Raw genomic sequence first — 20,974 nt, 5'->3', positions numbered from 1 at the left:
TACAACACTTTGTGACCTGACCTTCTGCATGAATCTACCAATTCCCTCCTGGCTATGAAGGAGAATAATTGTTGGGGTCTTCCACATGCCCCAGTCCTACTCTCCACATACATGTCCTGTATTAATATTTTGACAAGAACCATAACAAGCAGTTGAAAGTAAGGATGCCACAGTCAGCTGCTGAAAGGTCAAGTAGCAAAGCAAGGACAACCGACCACATCATGCAAAGTTCTTTTTTGCTTTGCTGTTGGTTCAAATCCATGCCAGGCAGGAGCAAATAAAGTACAGAATCTGAGGGGTACAGATACACCCGGTTTCTGCAGAAGATGGAGGGAATTAAGATACATAATGCATTTCAAGATTTGGTTATTATGGGTCAGAGGAGAAATGGTTTCGTTTAGAAGCCAAGCAAGGTAAGTTCAGAAGCCCTACCTGCATCCTGCTCTCGTTCAATGGAGATCTCACTTTCCAGTGGGTTGGGTATCCACTATTTGGTGGTGAAGAAAGCTCACAGAAGTCACTACATCTTTAGCATAGTACAGCAGTCTGCTAACCAAAGCTTTTGCAGAACCATTGCCAAGGCATAGCAGAGTCTCCACACACAACCAGAGCACTTGCACAGTGTTTATTCATGTAGGTCTTTTCCGTGTAAGAAGAGACATTTATGCCTCCTTAGCAGAGGAACTGGGGCCAGGTTTCTCACTGTCTGTGTCATCTTCCGTATCATCTTGAAACTTGCATGATGTAGATGTATTAGAAACAGAGGCTGCAGGTTGAGTGCCAGTGGAGCCAGAAGATTGAGGTGTGGGAGCGTATCCAGGAGGTCTAAAACAAGGAAACATTTCCAGTGAGGACTTGGCATTGCCAGTGTGACAGGTAACTAAACCTCCCTCGGCTATCCCTGCCTCCAGTTCAGCAGCTGAGCGGGTAGGAAGGAGTCAGGGTGTCTCTTCAGCATCATTAATAAAAGAATAACGTTACCCTGACCCTCCACTGATTGCAATATATACTTTTAAGTCACTAGGGCAATGACTTACAGTAAATGAACATTACAGTAAATTTCCTGTGCATGGTTTATGACTATATGTTAATGAGCATATATACAACAAGTATATAAGGCTGAGATGAAGGAGTGAGGGGTTTTCTGCTAAGCTGATCCAGCACTACTAAAATTTACTTCTTTTAGAGCAGGATCAGAGCACTTGTCCCTTTAGCACATTCTCCAAGACACCACTGAGAAGTTCACTCAGCTGAGAAATGCCACAGAAAGCCTAAAGTTCCAAAAGCCAGATCTGCATCACTCTTAATGCTGACTGACATCTTCCCCTGTCACTCCTTGGGGACTATTTGTGTGGGAAGATGCAATGCAGAGAGATGACAGCTATCAGAATAAGCTACCTTCATTGCAGGTAGCTCCAAGGCTGAGCACTGTAGGATGTGAATTAGCCATGCTGTGGGAAAACAACAAACTCAGTAGTTCAGCGTTCAAACTAGTGTTCAGCTTTATTCTTTCAGCCTGTGCTGAATTTGCAAGAGAGAAGGGGTTTTAAGGGGGGAGAAACATTGTTCCTAAAAGACAAGAGACAGTAATCTGTGCGTTACTGGCTGAAACTACGGAAAAATAGCGTTACAGTGCCTGGGCAGTGTTGTCTTCCCCTATCACCAGGAAGGAAATGCAGATCCTTTCTACCTGCCTTGTCTGCTTTAAGCCAGCCTTATCCTCCATGTGATTCAACCCTCTCCTACCTTTTCTGGCTCACTGTTGTTAGACCAGTCCACCAGTATTTTAGATCAGGGCTTGAAGTCGTAGTTCTCTCCACCTATGGGGAAAAGTACACATCACACAACAGCACAAGGACAGGTTTTTACCATTAAATTAGTTAAATGAACAGCTTATGCTCCTCCCTTTTCCTTACAGCTGTTCCTACTAGGACAAGCTCCTGAGGTTTGGATAAAGGAGCTTAGAATGCCTTATAGTGGACTTTTCTGCCACTCCACTGAAAGCGGAGTTGGATTTACCCAAAGCAAATAAAAGCTACTTCCTGTTTGGCAAATCTTGTCTTTCTGGGCAAATTCTCAGAGCAAACTTTGTAATCGACTCCTGCAGCCTGGGAAAGATATTTCACATGCTGTGCTCCAGTGAGGGCAGCGTAGCTTGCAGAGGACTTACACATGGTGAGTATGGTGTAAGTGCAGCCTCCCACATCGAACGGTCAAATTGCTCCTACTGACAAACCTGCTTATTCATGGCTTCTGGGAAAGGACCAAAGACCCTGGGCATGGTGAACTTGGGAGGTTCAGGAACCTTGGGGTGAAGTTGATTAAATCTATCTTGTAGAGTGTGCTGCTTCCGATGTCGCCCTTTCCCAGTCTTTGCAGCTGTGAGGAGGAAAAATAGTATTTCAAAGCAGTGCCAGCTTCCTGGTTTCCTGAGGCTATTCATTCAAAACTCACGGCTTAGGCAGGACAGATGGAGTCTTCCTCTCGACCTGCCCCAGGGCAGCCCCAGGTAAACAGCAACTGAAAGCAAGAGTCCTGTGAGGGTGTCCAGAGTCAATGGGGAAGGAATGAGGAGGGTCTCAGTCAAAGTTTCTCATCACCACACTCAACCATTCTCTATGGTGTCTCAGTGCAGGGTCTTTGAGATCTGAATTAACTTGGCCTTTGCAATTGTGGTTTTAGATTACAGAAAAGACAATAGTGGTGAGAGAGTAAATTTCCAACAGAGGACTTTACCTCTCCAGTCCTGCTCGTCTGGCCATTTTCATCCCTGATAGATACTGTGAAAATACCTTTCAGATGCCAGATTCCTCCTGGCTGATTTTTTCTTTCTGTAGAGACAGGAAATTCTGGTGCATAGGCTGTTAAACAGCTTTGATTTGGTTGGTTGGAGCCTTAGAAAAAGAAATGGATGATGCATTTGGAATAACAACACAAAGGATTTCCTCCTATCTTACCAGTTTTGTGAGCTGTTCTAACTGCTCTGTCACCCAAGTCCTGATAGGTATAGGAAATCATGCAGGAGATACAGATGGACAATAAGAACTTCATACCCACTTAGGCTAAAAATAGGCTAAATATAAATATTAATTATAATTATAAATAAGAAATTATAAATAAAAATAGGCTAAAAATAAGGGGGAGAGCATTTTGTGTTATAGGGCCTCACAATGTAGAGCTGTGACTTACACACTCCAGGGAAGCAATTTTGAGTGAAGGACCTAAGTGCTGCTTGCCCTTGCTGAGACCCAGAAACATATGCAGCTTCAGCATATGCAAATCAGAAATGGTGCCTTTTTGCTAATGAAAGAGGATTTCTGGGACATTCTGCTATTCCTTTATCAGAAGACTCTTGCAAATAATAGTTTTTAAAAGCATAGAAAAATTTAGACACATGCTGCATCCAGATTTCCAGTGTGATGTCCTATCTTCACATTGGCAAGGGCCAAGGAGAAGAAAATCCAATTGGACTCAGTAACTCTAAAGACTAAATATGTGCAACAAGTCAATCTGTGCCCCACAATTCATAGTCTGACACAAACTGCTGCTGGTGGGAGGGCAGCAGTGCTTGGCTTCTCACTCAAGCAGGTGGCACATAACAAAAATCAGATGATACCCTCTCCTATTTAGCAGTTGGCAAGACAGAATTTAACTGGGTTTAACAATCAACTCCTGTGTCTGTGCACAGAACTGACCATGGCTGCAGCAAGGCTCCTACTACTACAGTAAAGAAGCTGTGCCTGCAGGTAAGGAAAGCTAGAGGATCCTCAGGAAATTGAGGCTATCACACAAATGGGATTAAGGCTGCCTTCTCACTAAGATGACTCCCTTTATTGCTTGGAGAAAAACAGCATTGGACTTGAGACAAGAAGCAAATGCTTTCTGATGTGCTTTCGCAGCTTAGCATAAAGGGGAATAATAACCTCCATTTATTGAGTTGCACACAGCCAAATGGGTTGAAGACAATTCCAAAAGCTCTGACAGATTTATGGTGATTGGCCCTTTCAGTCAGAAGGAAATCTGGAGCTGTGAAGAGCCGATCAAAGAGGAAAGGTTTTAAAGGGGGTTGATGAAACATGAAGCTCGCGGCTCATGAAAACCACCAAAAAAATTCCAGGAAATAAGATTTAGTGGTGCCCTGCAAAATGGAAGATAAATTAGATGTCTTGAAAAGCAAGTAAATATGTTTTTGCTACAGAAACTTGCAATTGTAATAAATGTTTTCTGCTCAGGCGATGATAAAAAAAGAGGCATATGCAATACTGTACCCAGCAGCAAAACAGATGATCTGGGGTAATATCTTGTAAAAAAGCCCACAGAATATCAGCCACCTTTCTGGTGCTTTCCCTGAGCTCCTTCTGCAATTCATGCTGGCCATTCCCATGGAGAGAAGCCTTTGGGAGCAGCAAGCAAGGCAGCAGGGTCATTTCAGCAAGGTGTGGCTGGACCACTCCTCTGCCAGCACCTGCCAGTGACCAGAACCCATAACACTGCAGGCCTTTCCTTCTCCAGCTTGTCCTGTTACACTTAACCCTCTGCTAAAGTAGTAATTCCTCTCAGCAGGCTTTTAGCCACCTCCCCCACACAGATACAGTGTGAGGAAAGCATATGCTAGTCATAGGCTAAAGCACAGGGAACAAATAGCCTACGAGTTCACCTCATCCTCACTGCCAAGAGACACCAGCAGTTCAAGGAGACGAGGCTGCATGACAAAGCAATTAAATCAACTGAATATCTAGGTTCTTTCCAAGCAGAAGTATGCAGTTCAGCTCGATGGGGCACAGGCAGCTGAGCATGGAAGCACTCGCTCACATTTAGGAAGCCAGGTTCATGGCTTGTACACACTGTTGCAACCCATAATTTCTGCTCCCTCACTTGTAACGCTCTCCACTGATATTCAGTTCTATTCACACTATCTTAAAAAGACTTCTCCTGCCTGTTAAACTAGAATAAATAGCATGCATGTACAAACAGCCACAGCAGATGCACTGTATTTGTATTGAACCTGCTCTTTTCTCTCCTGGTGGCAAAAGAGCATCTGGCTCTGAAATCAAGCATGTTTTAGTAGACATAAGCAGTCTGACACGATCCGGAAAGTCAGTAAAAATGTCAGAGACAAGCTGGGTAAAGTTTTTGAGTTCCAGTCTTCAATAAACAGTCACTGGTCTCTCAAAATTACCATGAAAAAAAGTATTCTGAGCCTTGTTCAGATCTACATACTCCCTGTCTTTCCAAGGACCACTCTCATCAACAAAATAGGGTAAGAGAGGGTGACCTAAGAGACATATATGGTCCCCATTCCTATGCCAGCAGCACTGGAATCCCACAGTCTTGGCATCCCACCAACAGGCCCAGCCACCAGACCCAACGCATGGCAAAGTCTGTGGAGCACTTGCTTTGGTAGCTGGTTATTTCACTTGATACCAGCAGAGCGCTGGCTAGCTTTGAGGATTTTTGCTCATCACAGACTTCTCTGATTCTAGCAGGGCTGGCCATTCCTAAACTCCAGCTTGGTGGGCTACAGGAGATTTTTGGTGTTGTGTACACAGTGTAAGCAATGTGGTTTCTCACATCAGGCATGCAGGTGGTGTCCAAGGAGCTGCAAGCCAGTGACATACTCCACAGGAGCTGGGCCAGTCAGGGGAGTGGGAAGGGAGTGGAGCAGGCCCCACAGAGGACAGAGACACAGGGAAAAGCAGCTCAGCAACAGCTGGCATATGAACCACACAGGATCTGATTTATTTCACCGTGAGAGCCTTGCCCCACTGACACCAAACTGCAACAGTCAGTGCTGAAGAGGGGTAATTGTCCAACTTCTTAAAGGCTTACGTATACCCACTATATGGCCTGGAAACTAAAAATTGGGCTTCAACTTGGGGCCAGAGAAGCAAGTATCAAATAGGGACCTTAGTTCCTCTTCTAACTTAAGGAAGTTTTGATACAGACTTCAATAGCAGTAAGTTCTCCCTCTAAGAAGAAAGTCAAAGTAGTATTTTCAACTCAAGGTTTTGCAATTCCCTTTACTGGATGTGTTTTATTCTGTACCTTGTTTGTGGAACACTGGCAATAAAAGTGTTTCTGAAATGCTGAATATTAATTACTCAAATATTCTCCCATCTATTCTAACAGACATTTCTGCTCCAACAGATGCATATTCTTCATGTCTCTTATTTTCTGGGGCAGGCAGCCCCAGAGGCAACAGGATAGCCAAGAGGCACACAGAGGAATCAAAGTGAAGAGGAAAACTTTGGTAGTGCTGGCCAGGGGACAGGGCACTAGGCTTGGAAGGATGAGACCAGCGTGAACTCTCAGTCCTTTGATCAATCCAGAAGTCACACTGTGACATTCAGAAAGCCACTTTGCCTCTCTGCGTCTGTTCTCCATGTTGCAATAGACATAATACTGTGGCTCATGCCTTTTCTGAGGTCTACTGAGAAAAAGCATGAAAGAGATGGTAGATAAACACTATCACTATTCTACCCCAGATCTTTCCTGAATGATCAGGAATAAAACTGCTTTAGGAAAGTGAAAGGCAGAGTCAAGCCAGTTGGGGTTTAAAACTACTCTTCCAGATACAGATGATATCTGCAGTTCAGAGGGCAGCCCCCCCATCCTCCCTCTTCCCACTAAGGGAAGATACCAAATTACCACATTCTGCATTTTTTCCCTTCTGCATCACTAAATAGACAGTGGCAGAGAAGAAGAGCTGAGCCTGAGAGGAAGAACAACAGTACAAATGTCTAGTATTGGTCTCCAGGCCCAAATAGAAGCTGAAACACGGTCATTACCACGAGCATAGTTGTTTGCAATCTGCATGTCTCGTCTCAGCTGGAGCACTTTCTCTTTCATCTCTGCATTGCCCATAGAGTTAGAGTAATTCAGGTCTCCCTGCAGAGCCCGAAAAATCTTGGCCTAGGAAACGACAATAGAGAAAATGAAAGTAGGAGGCTGGGACTTCACTTCTGCAACATAAGCCCATCATCCTCCCAGCATCTTACACACCAGCTGTCAGGGTGTGTGTAGGGTTTCAGAGCTCCCATGCTTGCAGAGCTCCTGGTATTTCAGGTGCTCTGCTTCCGGTCTTGAAACAGAAACACAGACCAGCATGGCAGAAGATCTTCACATACCTTTGTACTCCCCACAAGCTGGCAGTAAGTCAGGTAGAGCAATCACTGGCCTGCTCTGAGGCTCTGGCCACAACATTCCTGAAGAGCCAGTTTGCACAACCCCTTCAGCCTCCCCAGCTGCACCATTTATTAGGGCCTCTCACTTTACATGATGTGGGAAGATTCCCTGTCTCTGGGCTGGCTCAGGGGGCTGTTTAAATTTACTGTTAGGTCCTTTGCACTGCCAAAGCGACATGTAAATGAGAAGCGTCATCAAGGGACCAAACATAAGTGCACACATAGAAAAACCTGTATGGAGTCAGACATAGAGAATGAATTGGTGCCTTTATCTACCCATTGAGCTTATCTAGGGAAGGCGAGCATGGCCCAAATGCTGGATGCCAGGACATATACTACTCACCTCAAATCTAGAGAATTCCTACAAGGCACAATTTATACCAGTAGTTTCTGACATGCTGCACCCCAGCTCTTCCCTTCTTGCGATGATATAGCTCAAAAGTACCATGTTTCTTCTAGATAGTGATGGTATTTTAGCTTTTTCTCTACAATGGGATTTATTATTTATCATTACAAAGGTATTTCAGTAACATTTGCTTAGGACCTTTACTGCTCTACAAACAGTTGAGGACAGGAGACCTCATCTTGCACTTCCAGCTCTAGGAATGATTCATCTCAGCCGATGATGGGAGTGCAGCCAGGATTCCCAGGATTTCTGTGGAGGACCCCAAGAGCTCAGTGTTTCCAGGAAATTAAAACATTTTGTACAATTTCGTACACAAACATCCAAGGAAAAATAAGTAATGAATATTGGTACAAAACTAGGACTCAATCTGCCTTAAGATAGAGCATCCAGCTGAGATAGACACTTTTTTTAAGAGAAAAAAAAATACAATTCACCATCTTATTTCATTATCATCCTAATGCCCTCAAAAAATCCATGACCTTCATGAGGGAAGCATTGCAAGTACCTTCAAATAAGATATCAAGCCAGCTGCTTCCTTCTCCATCTGTTTCTGATTTCTCAGGGCCCTTTCGCAGATCCTTGGGTTCTGCTCCATGTCTGAGTACAGTTCACGCAGGCATTGCTGAGTGTAGGACAAAGACTGCTCCTCAAATTCCTCTAATGAAATCAGCTTGCAAAACGATACACTGAGGGGATACTCGTTGTCAAACTCATCCAAGGTCTCCATTCTGTACCTGATCAAAGATGACAGGGTGGGCTGTATGCTCTTCTCCAGCTGGTGGAGGCAAGAGAGCTGTTTCCTGGAGATGAACCATGGCTGCCTTCCTGCCCTGTCCACAGCTCACCAACACCTTCCTGAAAGCCTCTGCCAGCAAAACCACCTCTGTAGCGTGATAGCACCAAGTCTGGGTGGAAGCTTCGGCACAGGACCTTATCAGGGCAGGAAAACTGGGGCCCCCTTTAGAGGGGCTCCCTGCCCTCCCCTGGCTTCCAGGCCAACATCACCCCTTTCCCTCCAGCTCCTGACGACGCATAGCGCTAAGCAGGGGCAGCCCTCCCGTATACGGGTCTCCCGCAGCGGCGAACAGCCAGAAGCTCAAGCCCCTCACGCAGCCATGCTCCGGGGGATACACATCCCTAAGAGGGGCAGCAGCGCGGTAGCCGGAACAGGGGCAGCCCGAGGGGCAGTGCCTGCGCTCCAGGCTTCCCGGGAGGACGAGGGCAGCCCTGAGGAGACCCTGGCGGGAGCGAGCAGCCACGGGGCTGCGGGTACCTCAGGGGGGGAGCGCGGCCCCGCAGGAGGGCGCGGGGCCGCGCAGGGAGGTGGGGGCTGCCCCGCGGGGCGCACCTGCTCGTGCCGCCCGCTCCCGCCGCCCGCTCCCAATGGCCAATCAGAGAGCGCGGGGCAGGCCCGCCACACGCGCCACAATGGACCGTTGGCAGAGACACCCCCGCCCCCCCCCCACTCCCCTCAGCGCGGCGCAGCGGGGCCCGCGGGCGTTGCAAGGCGTTTATTAGTGACCGGCCGGCTCCCGCCCCGAGGGGCAGCGGCAGGAGGGTGGATGGGGGGACCGGTACTAGCTGCAGTATGTGTTGGTGTCCAGCCCGTGGTGCTCGGGGTAGTAGGTCTGTCCGGCGAAGCATATGGCGGCGGTGCGGTCGCAGTTGCAGATGAACATCTCGCACTCATCGTTGCTGCCTGCAGGAGAGGGCAGGAGCGGTCAGAGCTGCCGCTCCTTCAGCAGCCACGGCGGTGCCTCAGGCGGGTGTTTGTGCTGCCACGGCACAGCCCTCCCACCGCTGCCGTCGTTTTGGGGGTGTGAGCTCAAAACTGGCCCTCTGGCCACAGTGCTGTGTACCCCGGCCCAGCCATCTCCTTCCTCTCCTTTCCTGCGAGTGCTTCGCCAGCCTATCCGGGGTTTATCCCCTTCCAGTGCCCTATGAAAGCTCCACCGTTGCATTAGGGGTGTAACTTCCCAGTTAGCATGCTGATCTCTTAAATATTGCCATTAAAGGGACTCCCAGAAAAGTGCCACTCAATCTCCTGAAGAGGGGACAAGTTTCCCTATGTACTGATACCATATATCTTCATAAACTTGAAACTGTGTGGTAGATGGACCACATTCACCCCAGTGCCTGCGTGAGGTGCCCTGTGTCTAACAACCAACCCACTGGCAGGGACTTGCCCAGTGCCACCATGCCACAGAAGTGTGGAGTGTAAAACAGCCTCGTTCCTTCAGAAGAGAGGCTGGAGTAACGTTTGAAGTGGAATGACATGGACGTGGACATACTTTTACACGTAATCTCCCCACTGGAGCAGCTGAAGCTGTATGAGTTTGTGTAGGGGTTGTCCAAGAGGAATCTGCATGATTCTAGTTTCTTTGCCTCCGTGTAGCAGGCATCATGTGCTTGACAACACCTAGAAAACAAGGAGGGAAAGGACAGAAAATAACAGAAATGCAAACTTAGCTGAACTGTAAGACACATAAATACACTAATATTGGTTTGACAAGGCATTGAACACACACAAAAAACCCGATACTCATTGGTAGGAGGGCAGATACAAAGGACCTCAAAGGGACACGGTTCTGCCAGCTAATGCTCCAGAAGGTGTCTGGTACACATCTACTTAGTGGAGCATGTTCAGAGTTGTTTGTTGGGCACTAGGAAAGCAAAAGCTAGCATTTACCCTATGTGCCCTGTCGGTGCCAGGTCACTGAAGAGCTGACAGCCAACAGAATTCACCACATCCTGGCCATCAGACTTGTGTGATCTCTAAACTGCCTACACTGCTGCTTAGCGTTTTACAGCTCAGCCCTGCATGTGTTGGTTGTTGTGCATGGAGCAGTGGGAGCAGAGCTGCATCCAGGCTCCTGGCACAGCACTGCTGCAGAAAAAAGAGCTGGAATAAGAGCAGCATAGCTGCCACAGAAAACAGAGTTACTTGCGTTATATTTTATCTTAATAATATGGCATCAAGGTGTGAGACTACACATCCTTTTTACCTTGAATCGGTCTTTGGGAGAGAGCTTCATTCACAGCAGCCAGAGATGTGTGTACATTTATAGGCAGGGCCAGAACCATGAAAGCACAAGCAAGGAAAGAGGTTTGTAAAAGCAGAGTCTTACAAACCTGTCAAGGTCATCCACTGGAGTCCCACCGCCTCCCAAGCCGCAGTAGCAGCCATAGTCAGCAAGTTGCAGCAGAGGATAGCTGTCTGGCATGGTGCACTTGATCATGCTGCGGAACTGCCACACGGCCCGGGATAAGCCGGCACCGCTGGATGCACCCACTGGGAAGAGACACAAAGGTTAGAGTGAGGAATGGTGTTACCAGTCCCAGCGAGTGCCACCTACACACCAGACAGCACGAGGAGCAGGACCAGGGACTTCATTCTCGGAGGACTTGATGGAGAGGCTAGTGCTGAAGAAACTTGGCTTTTTATACAAGCAGCTCACCTTGACATGGATATGAGATAAACAAGCCACTATTTATGTTACTAAATGCAGACTTCTTCCATCGGAAGGCTGTGGACAGCATGTTGTGACATGACCAGTTGAAGGCCAGGGTAGTTAAATCTGTGAAAGCCAAGAAGGTAAATATTTGCTCTTTGGATTCTTGCTATCAAATTCTTTTAATGCTACTATTAGAAGCCAGCCTGAAAGATCTGGACATTTTTAAGGACTCTCTACTAAAAAGTATTAGCAGTGTGATAGTTATGTTGGAAATTGCTGGCACACCATTAACAATCCTGCTAATACTGGCATCTTCTTTTACGGTATCCCACTTAATCAATTAATGCTGTATTTCTCCACGGATTCTCCTTGCCTAATTCAGAGAATAAAGTACAGGTCATCCGCTCACCCCAAATGACCATTTGGCATAAGCTGAACTGAAAAAAACCCTCTTTTTTTAACTTTGAAACCATAGAGGAGAAGGAGGTACTACTAGGCACGAAACAGGAGCCAGGCAACCTGGAAAGCCTCTGTGTCTTGCTTAAACAAGGAGTAGTGCCTGGGTTTGCATGGCCGTAAGAGAATTACACTGGAAATGAACTGGGCTTAGAAGTTTCAACACACACAGTGGACTCAGTAGCTTAGAGACAGCAGTTTCTCCATCACCAGTGCAGAATGCAGCCAGGCCCTTTGGTTCTCTATGCCAAGGGATGAGGCAAGTTGGGAACTTTGAAAGATCAAAAAATGGACAAGAAAAAGCTTTCTGGAGTCAGCTAGGGGCAAGTCCAAATACTGCACTTGTGTTTAGACCTCAGAGGATCTAACACTGTCAGGGCTATAGGCATTTTCACACACTCAAGATACAGATCCTTGACAGCTCACTTGATAGCACCAGAAACGCCTTCCATTTTTAATAGCAGAGGAAGAGGCAAAGCCCCCATTTCCACAACAGCCTAATAAACCAGAGTGCTTATTCAGGAGACCTAGGGTTCACCACCCTTCAGTAGGTTCAAATGCATGTTTCTATAAGGGTTGATGAGGACATCTTCCCCCTTATAGGGTCTGAAACTATGCCAGGGTGCCCATAGCATCCATAGGATATTGACATATCCATAGGACATCTAGTTAAACCTAGAAATGCAACATTCCAACATTTTTGCTCTCTCATAAGCTCTTTTTCTCTGGGGTTCCTGTTGTAGAGGTTACATAAAGCCAAACAGATGCTGAGTTACAGTCACGATTCTTACATCCTAATAGGACACTGAGCAAACATTAAAGGCTGTGGTAAAGGACAGTCTGTACCACAGTTCAGAGAAAAGAATTTAATCTTTTGCCCACAGATCAACCTGCTGACTTTCCCCTCAATATCCATTTAAGTGTTTTCTTTCTCCTTTGCTACTTTGGCCACCTTTACTCTTTTTAGAATTATTATTTCTCTGTTCTCTTACCTATGAACCTTAAGACTCTGGTTCCCTTTTCCTCACTTCTCAATGTCCGATTTATTATTGATATTGCCAAAAGACTTCCAATAAACTGGGTTTTTTTAAGTCACAAAGCAAAAATACTGCTGTATCTTTGCTTTCATTCATTTGAATTCAAGCAGATCACCAGGTGTGGGAAAGTGGCCATGTGAGCATTACTACACTACCTCATGAGAAAAATCCCAGCAGGAAAAAGTGTGGCATATTGAAGGTACGGAGGATACTGAGACAAACTTTATTACAATCAAGTCCCTTTTATTCTCTCATTCGGTACTTTCCCAACATGCACGAGCACGCCACGCTCAATCTCATTGGATTCTGTGAAAATCCCATCGGTTAAACACGCGCACCATAGTCCAATCACAATGCTGATCACGCGCCGTTCACGCGACGACAGTTCAGTCTTCTTTCTTCACGTTTTGCTACATTCCCTGACCTTCAACTAACATTCTTTGTTACATTTTCTATCTTTCAACATCCTGGCTTATCGGCCCAAGGCTTGTTCGGTATCAAAGCCTCAGAGCTTGTATTCAGAGTGTTGCTCAAGCTCATCATGCAGACCCTGTCGCCTCCACCTCCCACAGAAAAGTTTTTCACCAATGCCATTTTTAGCTTCCCCAGCCTGTGCTGCATACCAAGCCTCTGGTCCCTGGTATGCTTGAGGACATCCCAACTTACAACTGGTTCCTAAACTTACAGGGTTGAGCCTTCAATTATTTTTAAGATTTTTTCTGTATTTAAGACCAGCCGTGCAGGGTTCCTTGCTATTTCACACTGTCACAATTCACCTTCCTCTTGCAGTGTTGTCTGTTAAGGACTTTTCTTCCCTTCCCATCTCCACATTTTACTGTCTTGGGTCTAGCCTCCTTGGTCCACCAAACTTCCAAGCACCACACTAGATTCTCCTTTCTTCAATCTACAAACATCTATACAAAACCTCTGTAACATAAAGAAGAGACATGATCTCTGTTAAAACTAGACCTGCCTCACATTATAAACTGGGCCACTGCCAAAGACTGAGAGCAGAAGAGAGTCAGAGCCCTGCCTGGGGCTTTTACCCTAACAGCAGGATGTGACTCTGACCAGGTCCAAGTTCACCTGAAATCTCCATTTGAAAATCTCCCACCCCAAAATAATGACAGAGAAGAGCAGTTTTCAAATAATTTATTAGGAATTTAAAACTGAAATCTGGAAAAAGGGTTACAGGTGTGGAGAGAACAAACATTGGAGTGTAATAACTTACTGGCTTAAAAACACAGCTTTTATTTATTTTAAAAAAAATGCCCACCCTGAAACCGGAGCCCCAGTCTCCAGGCAGTGGCAGCACTGGCCAGAGAGTGATCACAGCCCAGCAGCAGCACAACTGGCCTTGGATGTCTGGAGGGGGCATGGAAGCAGCTCAGCGCATCTACCAAGAGGGAGGAAAGCGCTGTCTGCAGACCCAAATTTGAAGTATATAGAATAAAAATAAACCCAATAAAATGCAGCTCTTCTTTAATTAGGAAATATTTAAAAAAACAGACATACAGACTCTTGTCTCAGTAACAAAAATTATTGCTTTGTGTTTTCAGTACTGATCTGTTACGTACCCTCTTACCTAAACAGAACTCTCCAAACACATCGCCTGGGTCAGGACAAGCTCTGGCAGACAGGGGAGGGATGGAAGAGCAGAAGGACCCTGTGGGCACAGTGGCCCTCCCAGTCCTTTCCTAAATGCCCCTCTCCCTTACAGGGGCTCAGTTTGGGGGAAGAGAGGGAATGATTTTTAAAACTTAAGATGAAGCTGTTATTTCCCTGGGAAAAGAGTTTGGCTGCATCTTAATAAAAGGCTTAATCACCCCCCTTAACAAGGTCTTTGGTTCACTGAAATCCAGACCCAAACCTGCCCCATGTACTCCTGCTGGAAGCCTCCCCTGGCACAGTGTTTGTTAGCAGGGGCCGGGATCACACCAGGGGAAGCCCCGGCAGGTTCTGGAGAAGGGACCAGCTCACCCCCGGCACTGGAACGGACAAATTCCCCCAGTCTTCAGAACACAGAGTAAAGCAAACGGGAAGCTGCAATTCTGTAATTCATATAATCCCTGAGAAGCCCTTAACCCGCCCCCAAATCACCACCCTAATGCTTTTCTCCCCCATTAATGACCCCCCAGCCCAGCGCCCTGTTCAGAGAACGACCACCCAAACCTCCCCCTGGCCCTGGCTGACACCCCTTCCGATACCCTCACCTCCGGAGGAGGAGCCCCCTTCCCAGGAAATCTTGACACAAGCGATAGTGTTTGGAGAGTGAATTCCTTTCAAAGTAACCAAGACAAGCAATGGCGGTAAAGCCCTTTACCTAAAGCCAAGCCAGAGGCTGGCACTACGGAGCCCAGTGATGGAGTCTGTACATCGAGCAATTGGAAGCAGCTTTAACCCGCTCAGCAAAACAGCCGATGGCTGGTACGTTTCACCCCCCACCCCCCCTTTCATCTCAACAGAGGTCTTAAAATCTTACAGTAAAAGGTGTACAAAAAAAGAACGGAGTCCTGTCAGGATTCTGCTGGAGAGTATTGCTCACACTGCGGCACCAAGTCCAGGACCTGGAGCTGCTCCTGGGAGCCAGGCTGCAGGCAGCAGCCAGGTTCAGCTCACGATATTTACATATTATACAGGAGGAAAAAGAAAACCCCACATAAAACTAAACCTAAGGAAAAAAAAAAACAAAACCAAAAAACCAACCTCTCTCAGCTGTAAGGATAGTGTTTTTCACTTAGCAAAATATACATTTGTTTTGTTCCATAGTGATGTCCAACGTTTTCGGATCCTTGGAGTTTCACACTTTTCAAAGCCTCACATTTACAAAACAGAAACAATTAAAAACAGTTTCTTTAAAAAAAAATAGAAATACAGCAGTTCCTCTCAGCCTTTGCTCTCTCTGTGTCTCTTTCTTCCCTCCAGAACTGCATTCTTGTTACATACCGTGCTTTAAAAACACTGACGACAACAACAACAGAGTTGAAAATATTCAAAACAGTTTCAAAGCCAAATAAAAATACTCCTCAATAAAAACTACCTAACACAATCACAAAGCCAATTCATAAAATATGTCTACTAGCTCGGGAAAGAGCAAACAACAAAAAGAAGGGGTAAGGCCCCCCCCTCCCCCAAAGATAAAAAAATAAAATAAAAAAATAAAACTAACCACTAATAAAATAAATAAAAGAAGAATCAGTGGGCTGGGGGCAGGGAGGGGGAAGCGTAAACCGTCGGTGGTTAGTAAGAAAGCGAGATGATCTCCTCGGGTTCAGTCCAGTGTGGTCTGGTCAAGGGCAGAGATCAGGGCAGGGCGGCAGGAGCCTGGCAGCCAGCCGGCAGTGTGCAGTTTGATTCAAGAAAAAGGTAACCTTGGCTCATCCCCCGAGGCTCACCACATCCTCCAGCCGCTCGCTGTCCTCGGTTAGGTCACTGGGGAATCTGCGGGACACAGCAGGGGAGGGAAGGGACGGGATCTAGAACAACCAACAGCTTTTCTCTTCGGGTTTTCTCCTGGTGTGATCTACCAGAAACACTCAGTACCCAAACCTGCCCCAGCACAGGCTTGTCCTGCATTGCGCGGGCACAGTGATGGGGCACAGCAGAGATGCTTCCACCTTTAATGGTGGAACAAGGCCCCACACACCGCACAGCCTGCCTGGGCCTGTGGCACTGCTGGCCCCTGGGAGGCCTGTGACATGCCAGAGTCTAGCATCTTCTCCAGCACTCCTGGAGCATCCTGTTGGGACACTGCTCCCTGCAAGGTTTTGCCCTCCTTACTGAAAAGCTGGCAAGGGGGGTTAATTCATTTTCATTTTAAGCCAGCTAACTTCGACCATGTTTGCAACGCAAACAGACCATCCCACCAGTTCCCTCTGAAGCCCATTCGAGGACCAGAAATAGAACTGATCAGACTCAGATTTTCCTTCTGCCCTTCTCCTAGGCAAGAGAGGAAAAACCACAATCCCACCTGAATCCCCAGAGGCAGTGATCTCAGCAGCAGTGAGAACAACCAGCTGCATAGAGGAGGCTTCCCCAGCCATGCAGGTGAGCCAAGCTCATCCCTCAGGATCACTACTGGGTTGCAATTCTGGCCAACCCTCCCGACCTTTCCTCTTTCAGTGCTCCTGTTTCCATCCTCTTTGCGCCCAGACACTAAGTGACCTCTCTGCAGCGCTCCCAGCCTGAGGAGCATAAAGCAGGAACTCAACCCTGGCCATGCCACTCTCCATGCCAGTGCAGAAGGGAGCCCCAGGCTGGCCACAAGAGTCCTCCTGCAGGCTGGGTCAGGCCAGCAAACATCACAGCAGCATTCAGAGTGCCCAAGCACAGCAGCCAGCTCAGAACTTCTCTCATTACCCGTTCCTGTTCGAAGCTCTCTTACCTCCTGCCTCCTTGGTCCCCAGCTTCAGTGATACCCATTGGTAAAAGCTGTTGCAATCAAGGGACCCTGTGAAAATAGAGTTAAAACCCCACTTTTAAAAAGTGAAGAATTACTACCACAACAAATTCAGTGATGCTGAGAAAGCTGGTTTCATTTGGAAGTGCCACGTCTAAAGAGTGCATCACCCTGCAGGACACTACATCAGGGCCAAGATGAGCTCTTGGGAAGTCTGGGCCAGATCAGGGAAAGGTCTGGAAATGAGGACCTTGAACGGTCAGGGAAAGCCAGCGGAGACCAGGGACATGAGCTCCAAGTGAACTGCTGCATTCTGCACTGTCCACCTGTGCTCTGGGCTCAGCAGTGGTATGGCAAATGCTGTGGCGGGCGGTGTTTCTTAACCAGACAGCAGGCTGTGGGCTGAGAGCTGCCCACCTCCACCACCACATGCAGATGCAGCCCCTTCCCTGGCCATGCCACTCTCCATCTTCCTCCCCAGACCCTGGCAGGGAACACTCACCCCTAGGCTGTGGCCAAAGCCGGTGCTCGGGGCTGGACTGGCAGCACTGATGTAACTGCTGACCCCTGAGTCCTGGTTGGCGGCTCCATAAAGCTCTGCCATCGGCCCGGGACTGGTGGTGCCCAGAAATCCACCGGTGCGACTGGGGGTGGAGCCTACAGGAGGCAGGAGAACTACAGAGTGAAGATCCCAAAAGTGCAACCCCGTTCCCACCCCCCTCCCGCAGCCCATTGCAAACCTCCATGACCAGACACTGTGACCGGGCACTGTGCTGGGGGGGAAGGTGGCAGTTACCTGTCCCTCGCACCACGGCCGCCGCAGCCGCTGCTGCTGCCATTGGTCCATACGCAGTGAGGGGGATTGCTGGAAAAGAAGGAACAGGCACCTCAGGGGCACTGTGGCTATGGGGAGAACTCCTCAACAGAAGCCTTCATCTCCTGATGCAGAATACCAGGCCCACACAGACGTATCAGCTTAGTGCATCACACAGACATCAAAGGATGACAATAGAGAAGCGCACAGCTTGCATTTATTGGTATCCTTTTGCACAGTGAATGTCCTGGGGAACTCACTGGCTATGCTCTGCTAAGCCCACACCCAAGTGCAGATGAGGGCACGATGTGGGAGAGCTGAACCAAAAGTGGACAAATTCAGATGAATCCCGTCACTACTTAGCTTGCGAGATGCAGTTCATCTGAAGCTACAGATCCAGATTTTGGCTGTAAAGGTGGAGAAAGGCACCTGCTGAGGGACTGCAGCTGACAGCCCAGTGTCCCGAGGATCAGCCCTTCCTCTCCATCCCCTGGTAGTACTCTTGAATAATAGTTTAATAGCCTCTTCCTCCTGATTTCTCTGCTCAAGACACACCATCCTCTGAGTTTTGCTCCTGAACTGTTCAAACCCTTGCTGTTCATTGTAGAAGAAAAGGAAACATATACCTAGGGAGCAGGAACTAAAAATGGCTTAATTGAAAGAGTAAGTCTTAATTTATATGTAGCAGTTCTAATTCCCAACTCTACTGCCGCAGGCATCCAGCCCTCAGGGCAGGAGGCATCTAGCCAGTATGTTTCTCTTTGCCCTTAAAATGACTGGGTCAGCATTTCATGCTTGAATGTGAAATTCACTGTGATGCTGTTTAGAGCACCATAAAAAGAGGTCAGAACAAATCAATTGCGTTAAGGCTGAAACTCAGACTAGCTTAGGAGGGAATATTTAGTAGCAGGCACCAGCCTGTTTCAAGCCAACGTCATAGGAGGCTTATATCTGGGTTAGCTGCTCATTACAGGCCCTGGGCCAACGTGAGCATGTTGCTGCTTCATATCACCCCCAAAGATGCTGTTCCATGGAGGAAAGGCTGCTGACAGCCACCCTCCAGCCCCATCATTGCTTCAAGTCCCTGACACACAACTAAATTAACGTGGCCAGATCTTCCAAAAAAGACTCCAGTTCCTCTTACCAAGTAAAAACCCTTCTTGCCATTGCAGTCTATCTACTGAGACACCAGGTTTGTGTTGCAATGACAAAGCACCTGCATGCGAGCTCCCTGTGTGTTGGAGCAATCATCCCTGCTTGTGCCAGCCCTCATCCCAGTTCCACTTGCCAAGCCCATGAAGCGCAGCCCATTGATGCGCACGCACCCACTTGAAGGCACAAGGGCCCTCGAGCACTGCACAGCTCGCTGGGCCTTTGTAGGAGCAAAGGGGGCCCTGCCCTTCGTGGGACCAACTCCAGCCTATACATGGGAATCGCAGCTCTGTGCCTGGCTCAGAGGCTGCACAGGGGCTGTTTAACAGTAGGTAAGCGTAGTGGGAAGGGAAGAATGCCACGATCCCCAGCTGGTACTTCAGCAGACACTCAGGACTGTAAGCTAACGTGGCAACCAGCCAGGACAGCAGCATTAATAACTTCTTGTTGTAGAGAGCCCTGGTGCACCCCAGCCACTGCTGACAGCCAGGCCCTGGGCGATTCACCTCTGCTAGGAAAAGCCACAGTACAGCCAGGGGTGGGCCCTGGAGGGAAAAGAACTTTTGCCAAGTGACCAAAGTTCCTCTACAGATTTTACGGGTTTTGCTTGAAAAACACGTGTAAATAAACAACTGGACCCACATCTCCTTTGCTTGGCAACCAAAAGCCTCAGAGGTTGGGGTCAGGCGCTTATGCAGCCAGGGAAGGGTTTTATGAAGAGTGAACTAGGATTTAGTCTCCCCCTACCTCCCTCAGGGACATTTCTTCATTGGCGGCTGCCAACCCCAGCATCCTCAGGAACAGACTCCCTGAGGATCAAGATGATTCTGTGCCACAGAAACTCCCTTTCAAGCCTGTTTGTACCACTGATTCCAGGAGAGCTTCCCAGGAAGCTTTTCCACACCCCCACTGCAGAGAGATTCAAACCCTGAAACAGGTGGGGGCAAGAAAGCGCTGGGAGGGGCAACACCACAGGGATGAGATGGCACACGGGGAGCAGAGTGCTACATGAAGCTGCTTTTCTACAACAAAAACCATGGAGAGGACAGAGCTGGGGAAAACGTGGCTATGGAAGGGAGAGCAGACAGAAGGAGCGTCACCTAGGGAGAACACACTGCACACAACCCAGGATCCAGAGGGTATCTGCACTGTGAGGACACTGAGCCAGGACTAGTCTCTGAGGAATGGTTGTCTGCCCCCATTTCATTCCACGGTTCCCTATAAGTACTGCAGGACTTGTGTACCATGCTTGCTTCTGCTTGGGAAGCTCACGTGGGACCAGCTGGGGAGCTGCACCATCCAGAGAATGGAAAGCATTGCCTGCAGTCCCTCCTGCACAGGGAAATGGGATTAGAGCAACCAGGAGTGCCCCCACGCCCTCCCCCTCCTCCCAGCACTCCGAATCTCGTCCTTGCAGCAGCTCAGGTTAAGGTCATTTGTAGACCTTTGAGAAGTCACCCTGCTCTCTGCAGTTTTCTGTATCTGGTTTACACCCAGCCTGGGGCAAGGAGCTAAAAACAAGGCAAGCAGCAGGAAATGCAATCTAAGGATTACAGGCCTTCATTTGGTATGACCTGCATTGCCCTCCTCAGAAGCAATACACATGGCTCTGATTGCCTCTCCATCTTCCCAGCCCCAGCTTTGAATGGAGCTCGTACAGATGGCGAGGAAATAAGGAACGTTTCCAGTCTAACTGCACCAGGATGTGGAGCAGCAACACCACTGGAACAGCCCAAAGACCCCTTCTCCCCTTCCAGGTTGTGAGTGTAGGAAATGAGCGGGACTGACCTGTGAGCTCAGGGAGGACGGGGGCACTCGGGAGAGGGGTCCGCTCTACACGGAACTCTAAAAACGAAATGCAACACAGCTTAGGAACTCAGCAATGCCCCAAGGGAGACCCCCCAGAGACACAACAGCCAGGGTCTGCGGGGGGAGCAGCCTGTAACCAGGCCAGGGTCTCCTTTAAACTGATTTACAACTGTGCTGAAAGGTGCTGGACTCCTGCCCTGGAGACTGAAAGGATCTATTTATCCTTAGAATAAATCTCGCTAAGGCAGGGTGAGTGCAAGCT

General features: G+C 48.0%; 3 protein-coding genes across 4 annotated transcripts in view; all 3 read right to left on the bottom strand.

Moving 5' to 3' along the window:
* Window positions 1–203: 203 nt before the first annotated feature.
* On the bottom strand, window positions 204–8,440 carry LOC115614662. Its single transcript, XM_030501850.1, has 5 exons — window positions 8,096–8,440; window positions 6,789–6,912; window positions 2,237–2,379; window positions 1,747–1,820; window positions 204–825 (listed from the first exon to the last, which is right to left on the bottom strand). The coding sequence occupies exons 1-5, from the start codon at window positions 8,315–8,317 to the stop codon at window positions 663–665; spliced, it is 726 nt and encodes a 241-aa protein (XP_030357710.1). The 5' UTR covers window positions 8,318–8,440; the 3' UTR covers window positions 204–662.
* Window positions 8,441–9,146: 706 nt separating this feature from the next.
* On the bottom strand, window positions 9,147–10,984 carry PLA2G1B (phospholipase A2 group IB). Its single transcript, XM_030501638.1, has 4 exons — window positions 10,951–10,984; window positions 10,723–10,882; window positions 9,882–10,009; window positions 9,147–9,289 (listed from the first exon to the last, which is right to left on the bottom strand). The coding sequence occupies exons 1-4, from the start codon at window positions 10,982–10,984 to the stop codon at window positions 9,168–9,170; spliced, it is 444 nt and encodes a 147-aa protein (XP_030357498.1). The 3' UTR covers window positions 9,147–9,167.
* Window positions 10,985–13,675: 2,691 nt separating this feature from the next.
* MSI1 (musashi RNA binding protein 1) overlaps window positions 13,676–20,974 on the bottom strand; it is a 30,693-nt gene continuing 23,394 nt past the window's right edge. For both annotated transcript variants that reach the window (XM_030501341.2, XM_030501339.1), the window contains 5 exons: window positions 20,692–20,748; window positions 17,734–17,802; window positions 17,440–17,594; window positions 16,923–16,988; window positions 13,676–15,979 (listed from right to left, as the gene is read on the bottom strand). In XM_030501341.2, the coding sequence (XP_030357201.1) occupies window positions 16,947–16,988; window positions 17,440–17,594; window positions 17,734–17,802; window positions 20,692–20,748 (323 nt within the window). In that variant the 3' untranslated portion in view covers window positions 13,676–15,979; window positions 16,923–16,946. The remainder of the gene's footprint in view (window positions 15,980–16,922; window positions 16,989–17,439; window positions 17,595–17,733; window positions 17,803–20,691; window positions 20,749–20,974) is intronic.

The sequence above is a fragment of the Strigops habroptila genome, chromosome 11 (genome assembly GCF_004027225.2).
Source record: "Strigops habroptila isolate Jane chromosome 11, bStrHab1.2.pri, whole genome shotgun sequence".
NCBI classification, from domain to species: domain Eukaryota; kingdom Metazoa; phylum Chordata; class Aves; order Psittaciformes; family Psittacidae; genus Strigops; species Strigops habroptila.
This window is presented reverse-complemented; position numbering and strand designations above follow the sequence as displayed.

What these genes read in the sequence shown, in the direction of transcription:
- PLA2G1B (XM_030501638.1), bottom strand. Translation starts at nt 10,984, where the DNA reads ATGAAGTCCCTGGTCCTGCTCCTCGTGCTGTCTG. An exon ending in CCTGCTCCTCGTGCTGTCTG is followed by an intron (nt 10,883 to 10,950) that starts GTGTGTAGGTGG and finishes GTCTCTTCCCAG; the next exon opens with TGGGTGCATCCAGCGGTGCC. An exon ending in CCAGTGGATGACCTTGACAG is followed by an intron (nt 10,010 to 10,722) that starts GTTTGTAAGACT and finishes CTTGTTTTCTAG; the next exon opens with GTGTTGTCAAGCACATGATG.
- LOC115614662 (XM_030501850.1), bottom strand. Translation starts at nt 8,317, where the DNA reads ATGGAGACCTTGGATGAGTTTGACAACGAGTATCCCCTCAGTGTATCG. An exon ending in GCTTGATATCTTATTTGAAG is followed by an intron (nt 6,913 to 8,095) that starts GTACTTGCAATG and finishes GTCGTTTCCTAG; the next exon opens with GCCAAGATTTTTCGGGCTCT. An exon ending in CAGAAGCCATGAATAAGCAG is followed by an intron (nt 1,821 to 2,236) that starts GTTTGTCAGTAG and finishes TTTTCCCCATAG; the next exon opens with GTGGAGAGAACTACGACTTC.